The sequence below is a fragment of the Cygnus atratus genome, chromosome 24 (genome assembly GCF_013377495.2).
Source record: "Cygnus atratus isolate AKBS03 ecotype Queensland, Australia chromosome 24, CAtr_DNAZoo_HiC_assembly, whole genome shotgun sequence".
Classification (NCBI taxonomy): domain Eukaryota; kingdom Metazoa; phylum Chordata; class Aves; order Anseriformes; family Anatidae; genus Cygnus; species Cygnus atratus.
Genome location: NC_066385.1, coordinates 2,042,294 through 2,059,265, shown reverse-complemented (window position 1 = coordinate 2,059,265; position 16,972 = coordinate 2,042,294). Strand labels below are relative to the sequence as shown.

At 51.1% G+C, this 16,972-nt stretch overlaps 1 protein-coding gene across 3 annotated transcripts; it reads left to right on the top strand.

The window, feature by feature from the left end:
* The first annotated feature begins 6 nt into the window (after positions 1 to 6).
* Positions 7 to 16,972, top strand: PFKFB2 (6-phosphofructo-2-kinase/fructose-2,6-biphosphatase 2). 3 transcript variants are annotated; one of them, XM_035561566.2, is made up of 16 exons: positions 7 to 97; positions 715 to 840; positions 926 to 1,022; positions 1,673 to 1,739; positions 1,896 to 1,970; positions 2,098 to 2,154; positions 2,856 to 2,980; positions 3,343 to 3,550; positions 3,739 to 3,885; positions 4,759 to 4,863; positions 5,487 to 5,616; positions 6,455 to 6,517; positions 7,145 to 7,218; positions 9,001 to 9,192; positions 10,993 to 11,015; positions 11,564 to 12,952. In XM_035561566.2, the coding sequence occupies exons 1-16, from the start codon at positions 22 to 24 to the stop codon at positions 11,619 to 11,621; spliced, it is 1,623 nt and encodes a 540-aa protein (XP_035417459.1). In that variant the 5' UTR covers positions 7 to 21; the 3' UTR covers positions 11,622 to 12,952. The 3 variants fall into 3 exon arrangements, with proteins under 3 accessions (XP_035417459.1, XP_050571341.1, XP_035417460.1); XM_050715384.1 differs by having other exon boundaries at positions 10,993 to 11,048; positions 11,564 to 11,614; XM_035561567.2 differs by lacking the exons at positions 9,001 to 9,192; positions 10,993 to 11,015; positions 11,564 to 12,952 and adding an exon at positions 14,015 to 16,972.

Below are 16,972 nucleotides of genomic sequence, written 5' to 3'. Positions count from 1 at the left end.
GGCGCGGCGCGCAGCGGGGCCATGGCGGCGGCGGCGCGGGCGGGCGGCACCGTGCGGGGCAGCAGCGGGGCCCTGCGCGGCGGGGAGAAGCAGTGCTGTGAGTGCGGGGGGGCGCGGGGGAAGGGGGGGGGGGGAAGGAAAAAAAGGGGGAAAAAAGGGAGGGGGGGAAAAAAGGGGGAAAAGGGGGAAAAAAAGAAAAAAATAGGGGAAAAAATGAAAAAAGGAAAAATGGGGGAAAAAGGGGAGAAAAATGCAAAAAAAAAAAAGGAAAAGGAAAAGGGGGGAAAAAGGGGAGAAAATGGAAAAAAAATAAGGAAAAAAGGGGAAAAAATGGGGAAGGGAAGGGGAAGAAAAGGGGGAAAATGGAGGAAAAAAGGAAAAAAAAGGGAAAAAGGAAAAAAGCGGTTTCCCCTCACCGCGTGTCCCTGGCTGCAGCCCCCCAGTGCTGCCCGGCCCCAGCCCCTCGTTGCCGGCCGCTGCCCCGCGGCTCGGTGCCGGCGTCGCCTCGGTGCCGCCGGCAGGTGCAGCCCTGCACATCGCCTCCTTGGCTGCCGGTGGCGGCGTTAGCAGCGGGGGGCACGGCTGCTGGATGTCCTGCAAGGGTCCATCCATCCATCCATCTATCCATCCGTCCATCCATCCATGCATCTGTCCGTCCGTCGGTCGGTGCGCCGAGCCCCCCGCTGATGTGCTGCCCCCCTGCCGTCCCCGCAGCGTGGGCGTCCTACATGACCAACTCGCCCACCCTCATCGTGATGATCGGGCTGCCCGCCCGCGGCAAGACCTACGTCTCCAAGAAGCTCACGCGCTACCTCAACTGGATCGGGGTGCCCACGCGAGGTGAGGGGCTCGGGGGGCCGCGGGTGGCTGGGGGCTGGCGGCCGAGTGCTGCCACCCTCACCGGTGTGACTTTTTGTGTGTGAAGTGTTTAATTTAGGGGTGTACCGCCGGGAAGCAGTGAAGTCGTACAAGTCCTATGACTTCTTCAGGCACGATAACAAGGAGGCCATGGAGATCCGCAAGTAAGTCGGGGCGCTGAGCAGGTCGGTGGCGATCTGGTTGCTCTCAGGTGTTCGCAGCCTGTGTGCGTGCACGAAGGAGTGGTTAATGCCCACGAAATTGTGGCAGGAGACAGTGCAGCCCATACAGGGCGCCTGCCGAAGGGTCTCCGTGGGGGAATTTTGTCACTGACTTCAAGAAAAATAGACAGACACAAAGACTGGGCTCTGAACACCCAGAGGTGCATGAAATGTGAGGCTCTGGGCACCCAGAGGTGCGTTAAATGTAATGCTCTGCATGCCCAGAGGTGCATGAAATTCTGGGTACAAATCCCCTGTGGTCTCACCAGGCATGGATTTGTGCCCTCAGGGTCTCTGGTGGGGGTGGCCTCCTGAGAGCAGCCATGGCTTGGGCTCTGCGGGGAGCCTCAGCTGGCAGAGGGAGCGACGGGAGCGTTCTTAGAGCAGGGATGTGGGCATAGGAAAACGGGAATTTAAACAGGATTCAGCTCTGCAGAGCCCCAGGGACTCGGGAGGAAGCAGGGCTGGGTGCCCCATGCAGGGAGAGAGAAGGAGTTTGGATCTCTCCCCATATCAGTGCCAGAGCGGTGATTCAGAGGACCCGAAATCTGAGTGCTGTACATCCGCTGTGACAGCATGTTTCTCTCCTGCAGGCGCTGTGCCTTGGTGGCTCTAGAAGATGTGAAAGCTTACCTCCTGGAGGAGTGCGGGCAAATCGCTGTAAGGCTTTTCTCAACTAAACACACGTGTGGGGGTTTATGTCTGTGTTGTTCAGAGCTGCCCAGGGCATTTGGGAACCCAACTGTAATCCCAAATGATTTGGGGCTGGTTTAAAAGTGTAGATAAACTTGCTCATTGCCACTTCTTTTCTGCCAGGTGTTTGATGCGACCAACACAACTCGAGAAAGACGGGACCTGATCTTAAATTTTGCTAAAGAAAACGCTTTCAAGGTAGGGTCCCTGCATTTAACTCGTAATTGGAGTTGCTGTACCAAAGCCGTTACTGCTCCCTCGGGTAATAGTGGTTTGAGATAGAGCTCCTGGTTCTCTGAACCGTATCTCATCGCCTCCCTCCCAGGTGTTCTTCGTGGAGTCCGTCTGTGACGACCCGGAGGTGATTGCTGCCAACATCCTGGTGCGTGCGGCACTTCCAGGCCCAGCTCTCACTGCCCGTAGGAGATCGGTGCAAGGTCACCGGCGGCTTACGGGAACGACGGCAGATTGTTGGCACTAGAGGTGTGCCCAGCACCAGGGAACTCTGAGTCCCAGTCGGGCTGGCACCGGAGGTGGCTGCGGTGCTGCTTGCGAACATCCCCTCCGCCTCTGCTTGCAGCTGGGCAGTCGGTGCCTCCCTTGGAGGGCAGCCACAGGCCAAGGCTCTGCGGTTGTCACCTCGCCGCTGCAGCCCGTGGGAAGCACGGGGAGGGCTGGTGCCTAAAAACGCTCGCGGTCTGGTTTCCTACGTCCCACCTCGCAAATTAGCAGTTAAGGTTTGTAGGCTTACGAAAACTAAAGGTGCAGTTATTTAGCCCGGAAATCAAATGGAGCTGAGAAATGTTTGACCTTGAGCGTGGCTTTATTGTCAAGGGAGGACAGGCAGTGAGTGGCTCGCGGGGACGGGTGGATGGCAAGCCAGCTGTGTTTGTACCAGGGCCAAGCGCTGCAGCGTGCCTCCAGAATCGCCTTTTGTTGCCTTGCCAGGAGCAGGTTTTTCCACAGGGCGGCATGAGACAATGTTTACTTGTTTCAGAAGAGAAGAATAATGTTATTCAGCAGCGCTTTTGCTCCGTGTCGAGTTTGCTTGACTTTCACGGAGTGTCACTGTCTGTTGGCCAGGAAGTGAAAGTTTCCAGCCCCGACTACCCAGAGAGAAACAGGGAGAATGTGATGGATGATTTCCTGAAGAGGATCGAGTGCTACAAGGTCACCTACCAGCCCTTGGATCCCGACGAGTACGACAAGTAAGGAGCAAGGCCCCGGGCTGTGTTTTGTCCTCGCGCTCCGGTGCACGAAGGCGTGAGCTGCTTTGCTTTGTCGCTTTTGTCCTCCGGCTCGAGACGCTGCAGTGCTTGTGCTGAAGCCTCTGCTCTCCCAAAGCGAGGTTGCTCGCGTGAAGGTGATATCCTCGGGCCCCAAGGGATGATTTGAAAGTGATGCTCCTTGTTTAGCACGGCAGTTCAGTGTGTCTCCTGTCTGCTGAGGCAGCCCAGTGGTAGTGCTGATGCCTTTAACACAGGGTAAATAGCTAGATTACACCCGCAGATGCACGTGTGTCATTTTTAAAACCAGTCGTGTGGGTGTTCTTATTTTATGTTGACTCCAGAGATCTTTCCTTCATTAAAGTGATCAATGTGGGACAGCGGTTCCTAGTAAACAGAGTCCAGGATTACATCCAGAGTAAAATCGTCTATTACCTAATGAACATTCATGTCCAGCCGCGTACCATCTACCTTTGCCGACATGGTGAGAGTGAATATAATCTTGTTGGCAAGATTGGTGGGGATTCTGGTCTGTCACCACGAGGGAAGCAGGTACGTTTTTTTGGCAACACCCGGATTGCTGTATGTTTAAAGTGTCGTGTGAACACGGTCCGAGCCTGGCACCTGGCTCTGTGCAGGTACGGCCCCGCGGCGCTGGATCTTGTCGCGGCAGCGGAGGGGTCGGCTGGCCCCGAAATGATGCTTCCTGCGCTCTGCTAACCTCCTCTGGCCTTTTCCAGTTTGCCCAGGCTCTGAAGAAGTTCATTGAGGAGCAGGAAATCGTCGACCTGAAGGTTTGGACGAGCCAGCTGAAGAGGACGATCCAGACGGCCGAGTCGCTGGGGGTGACATACGAGCAGTGGAAGATTCTCAACGAGATCGATGCCGTGAGTGAGGGCACGGGGGGAGCACAACGCTGCCGGCAGCCTTCGGTTTTCTGAGATGGAAGGTGACATTAAAAACAAACCCACTGCAATAAACTTATATCCTGATCATCAGTTGAGCCTTCCAGCCACAGCTATGTATAACGTACTCCAGCCGTTATCGGGAAGCTTAGGATCACTTGCTGCAGGGCTGAAAATGTCTGGAAGTGTTAGACCTTGCTGCAAAGCAGCTGGTATTGAGAAAGAGAATAACACCGAACATCCCACGCCTCTGTGGCCCTGGCTGTAAAACTGTCCTGGGTGGACAAAGGTTAATACTCCCACTCCAGTTCTTTCAGGCAAAAGAAATTGCAAGATTGTTGCTGTGGAAATGAACGCTCGTTTTCATCCTTTGCAAACAATTTGCAATAAAAACAAAGCCCATGGCCCTGAAATATCAGTATGTTATCTTAAATTAAAAATGAGGAAACAAGTGGTAATAATTTACAGAACATCTACTGGTTGTGCTGGGTGATTTCTTTGGCATTTCCAGCTCCCTGAATTTACTGGTGCTGTGCTCTCAGGCTGCTTGCTTCTCCTTTCTGCACCTCGTGCTGGGGTCAGGGGGACAGAAACTGCCTTGCTCAGCTCTGGGACTCAGCAGAGTTTGGAGATTTCAATGTTTTCCAGTACTGCAAGCATGTTAGGTGTAGGTGGTTCATCATTTCTAAGCCACCCTCGACCCGTGATGCACAAGCACGGTGTCGATTCTGAAATTTTCATCCCAGAACAGAATTTCTGATACCAGTCCCTTGCTATTTATGTGTGTGTATGTGTTGTATTTTGCTGTGCTTCTGTTGAAACAAGCTGTGTTGTAACAAATTCTACTTCCTCCAGGGGGTATGTGAAGAAATGACCTACGCAGAAATTGAAGCCAAGTATCCTGACGAGTTTGCCTTGAGGGATCAAGAAAAATACCTTTATCGCTATCCTGGAGGAGAGGTGAAAGCACTTAGGAAAAACAATAAGCTACAGTGTGTGGCCAACAGATGCATGATGTGTGAAGGACTTTGCTTAATTTCAGCTTTCTGTCCCCACTGTTTGTGTTAGGAATTGAAACCATTAGGATCCCCAGATCTCTTTTAGAGGAGAGGTATTTTGGTGTGCGTAACGGCAGTGTGCTAATGATGCCGTACTAATGGGGCCGCTCGAGTCCTTGACACTCTCCTCGCCCAGAGGTTTCTGCACTACACTCATGGGCTGAAGCCTGAGGTGTCCCTGTGGAAAACCACCTTGGGCAGAAATGAATGGGGGGGGGGGGGCGGGTACAGAGTCATTTCTGGTTTTACTTCACAACCTTAGTTAAATGTATCATTGACATTTTTTTTTTTATTTTAATGGAGTTATCAGTAATCTGAATCTCCCGGTAACCTGAGGGTTGCTGACATCCATTTCACCTTGTGCTGTTTCCTTTTTTTTCCTCCCTGTATTTACTGGATCACCCACGACTTCTGCAGTTTGTTTTAACTGATACTTTCCTAAATGCGAAGCCGTGCTAATTGCCACTTCTGCTTTCAGCGTATGTTTATAAAACCCCTTGCAAAACTCCTGTTTTGTTTTTTCAGTCCTACCAGGACTTGGTTCAGCGCCTGGAGCCGGTAATTATGGAGCTGGAACGTCAAGGCAACGTCCTCGTTATCTCCCACCAGGCAGTTATGAGGTGCCTCTTGGCTTATTTTCTTGACAAGAGCGCAGGTACAAAAATAAGCGCGTGATGTTAGGGGCTGGATTCTATTTCTGCTTCCATTTCAGAGTTTTTGGGAGGGTGGCTTGTAATTGCTGTTTTGATTTTTGCAGCAGAGGAGTTGCTTAAAAAGGAAATAAAAACACTTGTGAAATGCTATAACCGTTGCATTTCAGCAAAGCCTTGCAGGAACCTCTGCTTGTGATGAGTGCAGGGGCAGAAAGCTGACTTTTTGATGCCTGCCCTGATGTTTTTCTGCTCAGCCCTTGTTTCTGCAGCTGTTTCAACCAGTCACCTTTCCAAAATCTCAATGGGATTAATTTTTAATATAAGGACACAGTTTTCTGGTACATCAGTAGCCTGTGAGGGCTTGCCAGCAGTCCTGCACCTCTGAGTGGCGCTGATCCAGCGCATGGTGTGCTGGCGACAAGGTGCTGTGTTAAAACTCAGCGAAACTGTAAAATTCAGTGCAAAACACTCATCACTGCTCATCCTTGCTTTGCAAACGGTGAAACGTACCGATTGGCTTAGAGGTATAAATAATGGGGAAAAGTACTATTTAACGTTATTCAAAGCAAGAAAACGATCAGGCAGCCGAAACCCCAGACCCTAAGAAATCGAGGTGTTGCTCGAAGGTGCTGGTGGCTGGGGGAACGGAGGGTGCGTGCCCCCGCTCTGTGATGCAGGCCAGAGGTGTGCTCGGCCGCGGCGTTTCTCCGCGCTGCCATTGGGGCAGGCTCCTCTGGATGGCGGTGTCCGCTGCTTGGCGGCTGGGTGGCTGCACTGAAATAGTTGTTACTGGAAAGAAAAGGGGATAAGGTGCACGGGTGACGCCTGCCTCTCTCGCAGACGAGCTGCCCTACCTGCGGTGCCCCCTGCACACCATCCTCAAGCTCACCCCGGTTGCGTACGGTATGTGCCTCCTGTTTTTTTTTTTTGTTTGTTTTTTTATTTTTCTGTGGTTTATATGAATCTGATTATGGTATCTGTGTGCAGAAGTAGCAGGGCTTGCTCTCAATGCGCCCGGAGATGTTCTGAACACAAAAAGGCACTGAAGAGTGGGAGGTTTTGGGGGGACAGTGGAAGGGGGATGGATGGTTTTGGGATTTTGTTTATCCACGTGGGGACACAAGTGGTCTCCCACGGCTTCTCTCTTAAATAATAACCACCGTCTCTGGGCTTTATTTGTCAATGAAGAAGCCTGTTTGTCCCTCACGCCTGGATTTGCCTCTGGGTGCAGTGAGTTAAAAGCAGCTTTGCTGGATAAGCGTGTAGTTCTCTTGACATGTGGCTGCCTGCAAGGTGTCGCTGTGCTTTTACAGTGAAGGTCAAAGCCAGAGAGTGATTTAAGTGTAAATTCTCCGTTAATTTGGAATGAAATGTTTACGAGTTTTTGGCTGTTGTTTTGTTTATTTTTTTTTAAACAAGTAACAAACTTACTTCTGCTCACTTTACATGCTCTTTTTAATACATTTTTAAAAATAGATAATAAAATAGATTACAATTCCTCATGTAAACTTCTCTTTCTTTTTGGCAAAGGTTGTAAAGTGGAGACAATTACCCTGAACGTGGAAGCAGTGAACACCCACCGCGACAAACCTTCTCTGAACTCGGTAAGTCCTGGTGCAGAATTTTGGCTTTTGTTTCAGGCAGTCACCAAACACTTGCCTTCTTTGAATACAACTAAAGTGAGACAATAACTTCTTAAACTCTTAAGGTTCTTAAATACCTGCTAGAAGAGGCTGGCTGCTTTCAATGACCAGAAAGACTTTCTTCAGAAGTAGTCCCCAGAAGTAGGACTAATGGTTGGTAGAATTGCACGTGCTTCCCAAACGAGAGGGAGATATTTGTAAGAATTGTTCTAGGGAGCAGAATGGAGAAACTGAAGTCACTTTGGTCAGGATGTACTTTTTAAATTCCAGGTCTTGTTCTCAGTTTTTTATGAAGTGTTTGTTGACGCTTGTTTGTGTTGATTGCAGTAATTCCAAAAAGACATGTCAGAGTATTTAAAATTAATTCTTCTTGCTGTCTTCATCAGCTTTGTCTCCTTCAGAGAGCCACAGGCGGCGTCAGGCTGGGCGCGGAGGCTGGGCTGGTGCCTTTGGGTGGCTTTTGGTGGGGTGGGCAGCCCCCAAGACAGGGTTGCTGCTGTGCATGCCAGTGGAAAGTACAGGATTCATCCCTCGGTTTGTGATGATGTTTGTGGTTTGCTGAGAGATGTGGGGATCTTTCTTTGCCCTTGTCTCTGCAGGTCTGACCTTTACAGGCTTTCTGTGCAAGTTAAGGCTGTGCTGCTACTAAACTTGTATGTGTGTACCAAAGCGTAGGGAGCAGGAGCTGAGGTCCGTGCTACCTCCCATGTTCTGTGGATCTTCTTGCAGCAGCAGTGGGAATGTGCACTGCTTCCAGCCCAGTCAGTAGGTGGTTTTGTTTAGGAAGCCCTGCTTTGCAGTGACTCAGGTAACCATTCAGCTATCTACCTGGCTCAGCAAAGCCCTGAAGTATGTGCCAAATCTGTGGAGTTGCTGCTATTTTTGGTGTTCACTTTTGCAGGCATGGTTCTGTTTTGCAGAGGGACTAAGCTGGGAGCACCCGCAGGCTTGGCTCCCCGGTTAAACACCACAAACCAACTCGCTGCTATGAGTAGATCTGATCTAATTGATCACGTTTTGTGTTCTTTTGGTGCATTTAGGCTTTTTGCTGCCTCTTGTCATTGTAGGAGGTTTTATAAAGATCTCTAAAGGTGAAAAGTTATTTGCCAGTTGCCTCGAATACAGTTATTTTTGTGTCCTGGCATAAAAAGGGCAGAGTCAGGAGCTCCTCTATGCTGAGGGAATCCTAAACAATAGGTGGAAAACCTGGAAAATGCATCTCTAGTTGGGGGGCTTGCAGAGCTAAGATGCCAAATGCTAAATGAGGATGTTCAGCAAGATTTTTGTGGCTGGTCCCTTTCTGGTGGTGCCTAGTCAGGCATTTATTGCTTAGCTACTTCTGTGTGATTCCCACGTTGCAGTCGTTGATGCCCGCTCGGAGGAGTCGGAGGCTGTTCCTGGTGGTTTGTGCTTACTTTGAAGCACAGCTGCTTTGAGACCAGAAGTACAAATAAGGGAAGTTTTGTACTTGATTTTTTTTTCTGAAGTTGATGGTAAAAATAAGTAAGCAAAAAATAAAGAATCCCAGAGAGAAGTAAAACTGCTGAAAAAGCAGACTGCTAGCAGACTTTGGGCTTGACCAGCCAACAAAGAGGTCATTTCCTACCGCGCGCCCGGTGCTGTTCGGCCACTGTCCGCTCGTGGCAGTGGCTGGAGGCTCTCAGGTGCCTGCAGGTGTGTGATGTGGTTGTAAACTCTGCTTCCACTTTTCCATGCCTCGCAACATCCTCTATCTCTGCTCAGAACAACCTTCCCACCAGCCAAAGCCCAGTGAGGATGAGAAGGAGCAGCCTCACCCCGCGGGCCAGCACGGACACAGAGCAGCGCCCGCGGCATCACAGCGTTGGGAGCAAGCCCCTTGACCCGCTGGGGCCCTTCCCCTTCCTGGAAGCTCGAGGTGGATCTGGTCGGCCACGGCTGCCAGCCGGTGTCCAGGTGGTACCTTGCCTCTGCTACCCCTCCCCGGCCACCCCGCGTGCCACCGCTGTCACCCCGCCATGGCACTGGTCCTGGCTGCAATCCCCTGCTGGGGTCTGGGATGCTGCCACTGATGCACTCAAAAATTGTGCTGGATTAGGTGCCCTGTTTAAAATAATAATAATAATAAATCACCCCACTAAACTAGACTTGTGGTGCCAGAGGCTTACAAAATCAGGCTCCATGCAGGCGAGTTCCCATCAGTACCACAGGGTTTTTGTAGGGTGGTTGGTTCTGGGTAACATCTTGCTTTTCAGCAAAAACTTGCCTGGGAAGAGTTACAGATACTTTCTCTGTCCAGGTGTGGTAGTGCCTAACAGTGACAGCCGAGCGTTGCTCTAGCTGTGGCACAGCAGGTTGGGAAGGCTTTGTGTTCGTGGTGATAGAGCCCATTTTCCTACAGATCCCATCAGTAGGTGGTTGAGCAAAGTTTGGGCTTCTGGTGTTTGGGTGCTGCTTGGTTTTTGGCAGCTGGCTTTTCTTTCGGCTTGAAAGAATGATAGAGTCGTAGAATATCCTGAGTTGGAGGGGAGCCATGAGGATCATCGAGTCCAGCTCCTGGGCCAACACATAGGACCTCATCAGGATTATGTGTGAAGCCCTGTTTGCTTCTTTGCTCATTAAAAATCATCTCTCTTTGCTAAGTTAGGAGTCTTTGTGTGCCTGGAAGGCAGAACAGGCTGCACGCTGCCTCCCATCACATGAGGCAGAGGAGGCATGAGGGGCTCCTGGCTGGGATCCTCGTGTGGTTGGTTCCCCTCAGTGCAGCCTGAGAGCTCCTTTCAGCAGGACAGCCTGGGGTGGCTCTTTTGTAAGAATGTTAATTTTATTTTTAAGATAACAATGGAGAACAATTTTTATCTTGGATACTTTTCAGCTCGATGTTTTCCAAGCTATTCAGTGAGCCCTGCTTCTTGTTCTTCCTATTAGTAGAGTAAGTGGTCAGAGGGAAAGGGGCCATGCGCAGGTGAACACTGCTGGTGTTTTCACAAATGGCAAACATCAGCACGAGGCTTGGACATCTCCAGAGACCTGGGCTCCAGTGGGACTGGATCAGACAGGGCTGCTGGTGTTTGCATTAGGAGTGAGTTTGGCCCATAGCTGTTATCTGATGAATCACAGCGGGAGAGGACCATGGCTTCCTGGGGTCCCAGGTGCTCTGAATTTGTTGGGGCAGTGAGCAATGAGCAGCTACTAGCCCAGCTTAGCAGCTGTTAGCCCCGCTTGTCATCAGCACCATGGGTCAGTCGTCCCGTTCCTGGCCCCAGACTGCAGGAGGGGTCGGTGCAGAGCCTGCATCCAGCATTTGTGGCTCACGGGAGGCAGAAGTGGGCAAGTCTGTGCTGGCTCTGTGTGCTCCATGCTGCTTCTGAAGCCTCCCAGAGCTCAGGTTCCTTGGAGGTCTCTGCAGCTGCCCCTGCCCTGGCTGTCCGCTGTTGGCAGTCGTACCGCTTGTAATCATAACGCAGCGTTGAAAACTTTGGAGCGTTTCAAAACCTTCTGGAGTTGGTGTGGGTGGGGATGGGGAGTGCTGTTCTGAACCTCTCACCTGAACGGAGCTGCTCGAGGAGCCGCAGCAGGCAGCGTGCATGGCTTGTAGCAGCGGCTGTCACACCAGGCCGCGGCGACCTCCCTGCCCTGAGACCCTTGGGTTGCTTCACTTTATTCCTCACCTGCTTCAGTGCTGTTCCTATTGCTTCTAAACCGTCTCGAAAATGCACTACGAGCTCTCCTGTGCTGTTTCTTTTTCCTTTGCAGCCTCCAGTGGGAAATGCTTGCCTGTGAGTACCACTGACAGCAGCTTGTGTGTTGTGGTTAGTAAGTAGGCCTTCTCCTGACCCGAGGTGCATGGACACCGCTTTGGGGAAAGGCGACTGCTCGGGGCAGAAGGAGGTCTTGCTGTGTAAAAATCCCTCACTGAGGGGGGACCACTGCTCTGCAGGGCTCCCGCTGGTGCACGTGCACAGCCCCCAGAGCAGGATGCTGGAGCTTGCTCTGGGCACCCCGAGTCCCGTCCATCACCTGTCCCCGCTGTCAGTCTTGGGGCGCTGCCGTAACAGGGCCTTGCAGGAGGCATCTGATGGCAGTCTGCGCTGGGTGCTGCATGCCTGTGTCTCAAAGTGAGCCGCATGGGAAGGGGGCTCTGATTTGTGTTGTGGGGAGCACGCTTGGAAAGCAGCTTCGTGAATGAGCCTTGCTGTGCTAGTGGCATCGCCACTGCCTCCTCGCTGTCATGGCCCCATGGGGGCACCTTTGGGGTGAGCAGGGCAGGGCTGGCTGTCTCCCACCACAAAGGGAGGACGTTCTCTTGTCTGTCGCCCCTCTCCAGGGAGCCAGCAGCCAGCATCACCCAGGAGACCTCGGGCTCGCTCTCGGCCTCCGAGTGAGGCGGGCGGAGGAGACGTTTGCTGCTGCTACGCTGAGGCCGGGGGTGCCCTTGCCCCACTGCACGCCCGCTGGCCTCGAGGCCGTCCCTCGGTGCGACCCCTCGCTGGGCTTAGCAGACGCTTCTCCTCATGCAGGACGTGCAGCGTTGATGTTTCTGTTTTGTAGAAGTTTGTCGCCGTTTATTTTTGTGGACCTGACTGTACAGTGTGCTATTTCCCCATGGGATGGCTCTGGGCAGGCGCTGTGCCTGGCTTCCTGGCACAGTGCCACGCTGCTCCCCGTGTGATCGGGATGCCCCCCAGCACCAGCCTGCTTTTACTTGTCCTTGGAAGCGTTGTGGCCCTGGGAGGCTTTGGGCTTTGCACCTGTGCTGCTGCGAAGGTGGATGTTGGGTGTTGCTGCTCTGGGGCTACCGGCAAATCCTCTTGCCTGCTGGTGCATTGCCTTCAAATTTAGAGAAAAACTGAATTTAGTGTAAAGAAAGTAAAGTGGTAGCCAGTCCCATTTCCTGGCAAATCAAGAAAAGAAGATTAAGGTTTGGCTGGGAGGATGTGCCTGGGTTTTGCCCGGAGGCTGGGTGAACCCAGGCGCAGCTTCTGCTGAAATGGAGGGAGAAAGGTTTCTGTCTGGGTGGTGTTCCTCCACGTCTCAGCGCCCCTGCTGGAATGCATTTGGCCATTTGGATGAACAGATTTTGGTTTTGTCAAAAGTCTGATTTTGCACTTTATCCTCAAAGTGAAGCTCTTCCAGCTTTTCTTCAATGATACTCGCCAGCCTTTCCGCACAGCCAGTAATTATACGCATTTCTTGGGATAAAAAGGGCCAATTTTGATCTGACAATTGATCTTAAATGTGTCTTTCCTGTTCCCTGGCTTTATGGCATCCTTAATAATGCTGCAGAGGAGCTGTCTTAATGATGAAGCAGCAGGACTGTCCTGCCAAAGCTGCAGAAGCGCACAAAACGTCAGCTCGGGTGTTGGGGTAGCGCCTCGCATGGTGCCGGGGCTTTCCCTGGAATTGTCCAGCGGGTCACGATGTGAGCACTGGGACCTTCCTCCTGACCCTGCCTGTCTCCACAGGTTTCAGAGTTAATGGTGAAGATGGGGGGAAAAGCAGAAAGAACCTGGGATGGGGGAGCCTGCAATAAGTCTGATAAGTCATCAGATTGTTCCTATGCTTAGGAACTTAGAATCAAATAAGAGAAAAAATGTCCACAGGCTAAAATTCGAGCCTTACTGACCTGTTCAGCTTTGCCTTTATATTCTGAACCGAAAGGAGCTGTGTTTAGAAAATTAATGTATATGCCAGCTTTGAAAAATTACTTTTCTAACTCTGTGCTTCAAGTGTTTGTTTTCCCTTCATTTAAAAAAAAAAAAAAAAGATTCCTTGGAAGGGAGCTTGGTCCAACTTCCTTGATTCCTGTACAAATTCTGTCTTTATCTTGGTGTTCTGCTTGAGAAAACAACATGTGAGCAGCTCTTGCGGATTAACTCTATCTGATGATGGTTTTTGGTGTTGCTGTCAGGAAAGCTGTTCAGATTTTTATTTTTTTTCCAATTGCAAATGGAAAGAATGTAGGGTCTGAGTTTCCTGGATGCTGGATCAAAATGTTGATGGTTATTGTTAATTGTCAGCGTGATAGCTGTGCTGTTTCTTTATTGCAAAACAGCTCTGAGACAAACTGTACATACCGATTGACACATCCATTGCAATCTCCAAAAACGCTGCAGCCGAGCAGAACGGGCACTGAGCGTTGTGGCTCAGGTCCCTTGAGATCATTTGCTTTGCTCCAAGCCATTGAATGAGCAGCAGCTGCTTTAGGCCGTCCTGGCTGCCAGGTTTTAATCTACGTGCTTGTGCATTTGTAAATATCTAACTCACTTGTACTGACACGAGTGTGTTCTTGTCTTCTCTCCGACCCTCAGGGAGGCAGTGGAAGGCATTTTATCAGAACTAGAAGTATTTATCATGGCTAATATGCAAAGGTATTACTGTAATGTTTCTTACATCTGTCCTGGAAGTGTAATTTCCTGTGGAGAAGGTGAATAAAACCGAGTAACCTCCAGTACGAAGTGGCTTCATTCTTGCCTGCCTTCCTGCGAGACCCTCGCTGAACCGCAGCCTGCCTGGTCTCGGGGCTGGGAAGAGGCAGCACACGGAGCTCTGCGGGGGGCTGCAGGGCGATGTGAAGTGGGAAAGCAACACAGGAGAGATTATTTACTCGGGGACAAGTGAATGAGTAAACCCTCGGGTAGATCTGCCAGGTAGCCCAGCTGCGTGGAGCTGTCGGACTGCTGCAAAGTGCCTGTGTTCGTCCTGGGCTCTGTCCCAGGATTTACCATGCCCTGCTTTAGCCGTGTTATAACCCGTACTACTTCTCTCTTATTCGCAGAGGATGGCTGGTTTAGCCATGTAGAGGCCGGTGGCTTCACCTCGAAGGCGGCCGGGACGTCAGTGGCCGGGAGGAGTGCGGCGCGGGGAGCCCTGAGCCGGTGGCACCGCGGGGAGCACAGTGAGCCCTGGGCACTCCGGCCAGCAGTGTCCTCGCTCGTGTGCTTCGCAGCCTCTGTGTCCTGTCCTTCCGAATGCCGAAATGTCTACCAGTGACACTGGAGAGATTTTTATCATGAAGATTTTTAAACCGCTTTTAATGTGCATGTGTGTGCGTGAGCGAGCACGTCCCTGAGCCTGTTGGGAGAGGTGCGTGCTGCTCGGCCCCGCAGGGGTCGGGGTCATCCCCTGCACCTCTCCTCCCGTCGGATGGCGTGAGTATCTGCAGTGTGTGCGAGGATGAAGCTGTTTTCTGCACATTTCTGTACTTGCTGAAGTAGCTTTTATTGGAAGATGTTCTCAGCACGCCTAATCCCATTTAACTTTGCTTTCGTGGCTGCTGATTTGAATCCCCAGACCTGAGCCTCTTCCTTTGGTTTGGGAAGGGTTTTTTTGCACGTGGCAATGCAGAAGGTGTGCATGGGGTTGGCTGATCCCTGGAGAAGCCCCCTATGGGGGGACAGAAGTGCCCAGTGCCCTCTGCGAACAGCTGAGCTGCCAGTGCTGCTGCTCCTGCTGCAAGCCTTGCCGTGTCCGCCTTTCTTCTGGGCTCTGTGGATGCTTTTCTCTCTTGCAACAGAAAATGCTTGCTCTGCCCTGCACTGCCTTGCTCCTGCATTCCACATTTGACGTCCTGTTCCTTTTACCTTAGCCAGAACCTCTCAAAATAAGCTCGGATGTTTGTCCCTGCGTGCTCGCGCACGAGCATTGCATCCACAGGGCTTGGTTTGTAGACAGAGGTTGAGTAACATTAATTCTGCAGAACATTTCCTATTTCTCAAGTTACTGTTGTTTTCAGAGGCTATGGGTGAGGTGAAGAGGAGCAGCGAGGAGGTACAGTTGTCTCTTGTACCAAGTTTTAGGCCCGCAACACATTTCTGAACTTGCATACGATTAAGCTGTGAAAGTTACTGCTGTTTAATGCTGCCTTTCAGAGAGTTTAAGCTCTTTTAGTACTTAGGACATGGTGCAACTCCTGCGGCACTGGCTGCCAGTTGCTGGAGCACCCTGCCGAGCCGGGGGGCAAGCGACCCCCCGGATGTTCAGTTTTGTCCCACGAGCCTTGACTTGTGTTTTGCTAAACTCCATTTGTCTCACTCCTACTGTTCTCAGACTCCTACAGTCTTTTATAACAAAGACAAAACTGTCAGGCTTGCAGTCCCAAGGTTAGGTGAAGAAACGAGCGTTTAGGTACAAGCAGGAGGCTGTCACGGACCTGCTGCTTCCAGTAACTCCAGGATCTGTGTGAGCAACCTCTGGGACCCAGGCCGCTGATTTTAAAGGCGTAAATAAATGCCAGGCACACCCCATCTGAGCCCCAGAAATGCAGGCTTTCTCTGCCCTTGCTGCCACAGAGCTCAGCAGCCCGAAGCCTGAGGTTTACCTGGGGATTTTGAGAGCTCAGAGCCAGTTGTTTTAAACATTCCCTGAGCTTTAATTCTCTAAAGCTGAGATAGAGAGGGCCACGGTTACGGTGCTTAGAAATAAACCAGAAAAAAGGGAAGGAGGGAAAAAGGGGTGAAAAAAATGAAGGAAGAGGTTTATAGCCTATATAGCATAGCAGTGCTTGCTTGTGCTTTCTGCCCCTTTCTGCAGTAATCCTCTAAATGCACAAAGTGGCACCGGGACAGGCTGCCTGCCTCTACAAACCTGCTGCACGGAAAGAGCCCGTGGAAACGCACTGTGAGATGTTAACGCACAACATGCTGTCATGGCCTTACACGGTGATAAGGAGTTAATTCTGTTTGTATCAGTGAGTGGCTAATGGCTGTACCGAGACAGATGTCTCTTTTTACCTGCCAGAACTCACCAATGTAGCTGCTAATACATTGGCAGTCGTAACTTTTAAATCACTGCTAAAAATCAGGATGGAGCCTCCCAGACCCACCTGCAGGAGTCAGGATGCGAGCCTCAGTGTTAAAGCCTAATTATAGCTTCTCCTCCTGCTTTTTAACTTTTAAAAGGTGTAAATATGTGTGTCTGTAAAGCAGGGCATTGGAAAATGTTGTGGAGACCATGTACGGGTGATGCTAGCGAGCGCATGCCTCTCCCCATGCCCAAACGGCCGGGTGGGTGCCAGGTATTTCCTTGAAACCACCTGATTCCCTTGGCACTATTCACGCAAATACCCCAGAATAAACAAAGATTGCACAATTTACATGAATTTAAGATTAGCAGGGGCTTGTGCTGGTGGTCATAGCGGAGCCGTTGTGTTAGGCTGAGCAGATCCAAGCCCTGTTCAAAGCACTCCGGTAGTTCACAAAGGGCTGAGCGTAGGTGTGTGGAAGTGGACTTGTCTGCTTCATGAGCGTTGCACCAAGACTAGATCTCTGTGATTCTGTGATCTTTCTATTTCCCTGTCTTTCTCCATCCATGTTCAGTGTCAGAGGTGCAGTGAGCACTGCCGCAGTGAATGCCGTCCCTGCGGTCTGGGCGCTTGCAGGCACAGCAGCATTACGTCCTGGTTTAGAGAAAAATGTCATCACTCGTGCAAAATCTGTTCAATTTCTGCTGCCAGCGGGGCTGGGGCCCTGCCCTGTGCTGGTCTCGGGGTGCTGGCAGCACTGCGCCTCGCTGCTGCTGCATCGCTGAGCGCCACTCGCAAGCTGCATCTCTGCGTGGCGTGCATGGCGAGGTGGATATTACGTGTTTACGTGCTATTTTGTTATGTTACTGCTTTCTAATGATTTTTTTTTTTAGCTTTTTAGGAAAAAAAGCTATGTATGCAAACTTGTGCTGTGTGTTATGTATTCTTTGCATTTATGCATAAATATCCCATGGGCATTTATTTACAATAAAG

Bases quoted from the DNA above. Each gene is read 5' to 3' on its own strand.
- PFKFB2 (XM_035561566.2), top strand. From the start codon at position 22: ATGGCGGCGGCGGCGCGGGCGGGCGGCACCGTGCGGGGCAGCAGCGGG. The intron at 98-714 runs GTGAGTGCGGGG...CCGTCCCCGCAG, and splicing joins CGGCGGGGAGAAGCAGTGCT to CGTGGGCGTCCTACATGACC. The intron at 3,886-4,758 runs GTGAGTGAGGGC...TACTTCCTCCAG, and splicing joins TTCTCAACGAGATCGATGCC to GGGGTATGTGAAGAAATGAC.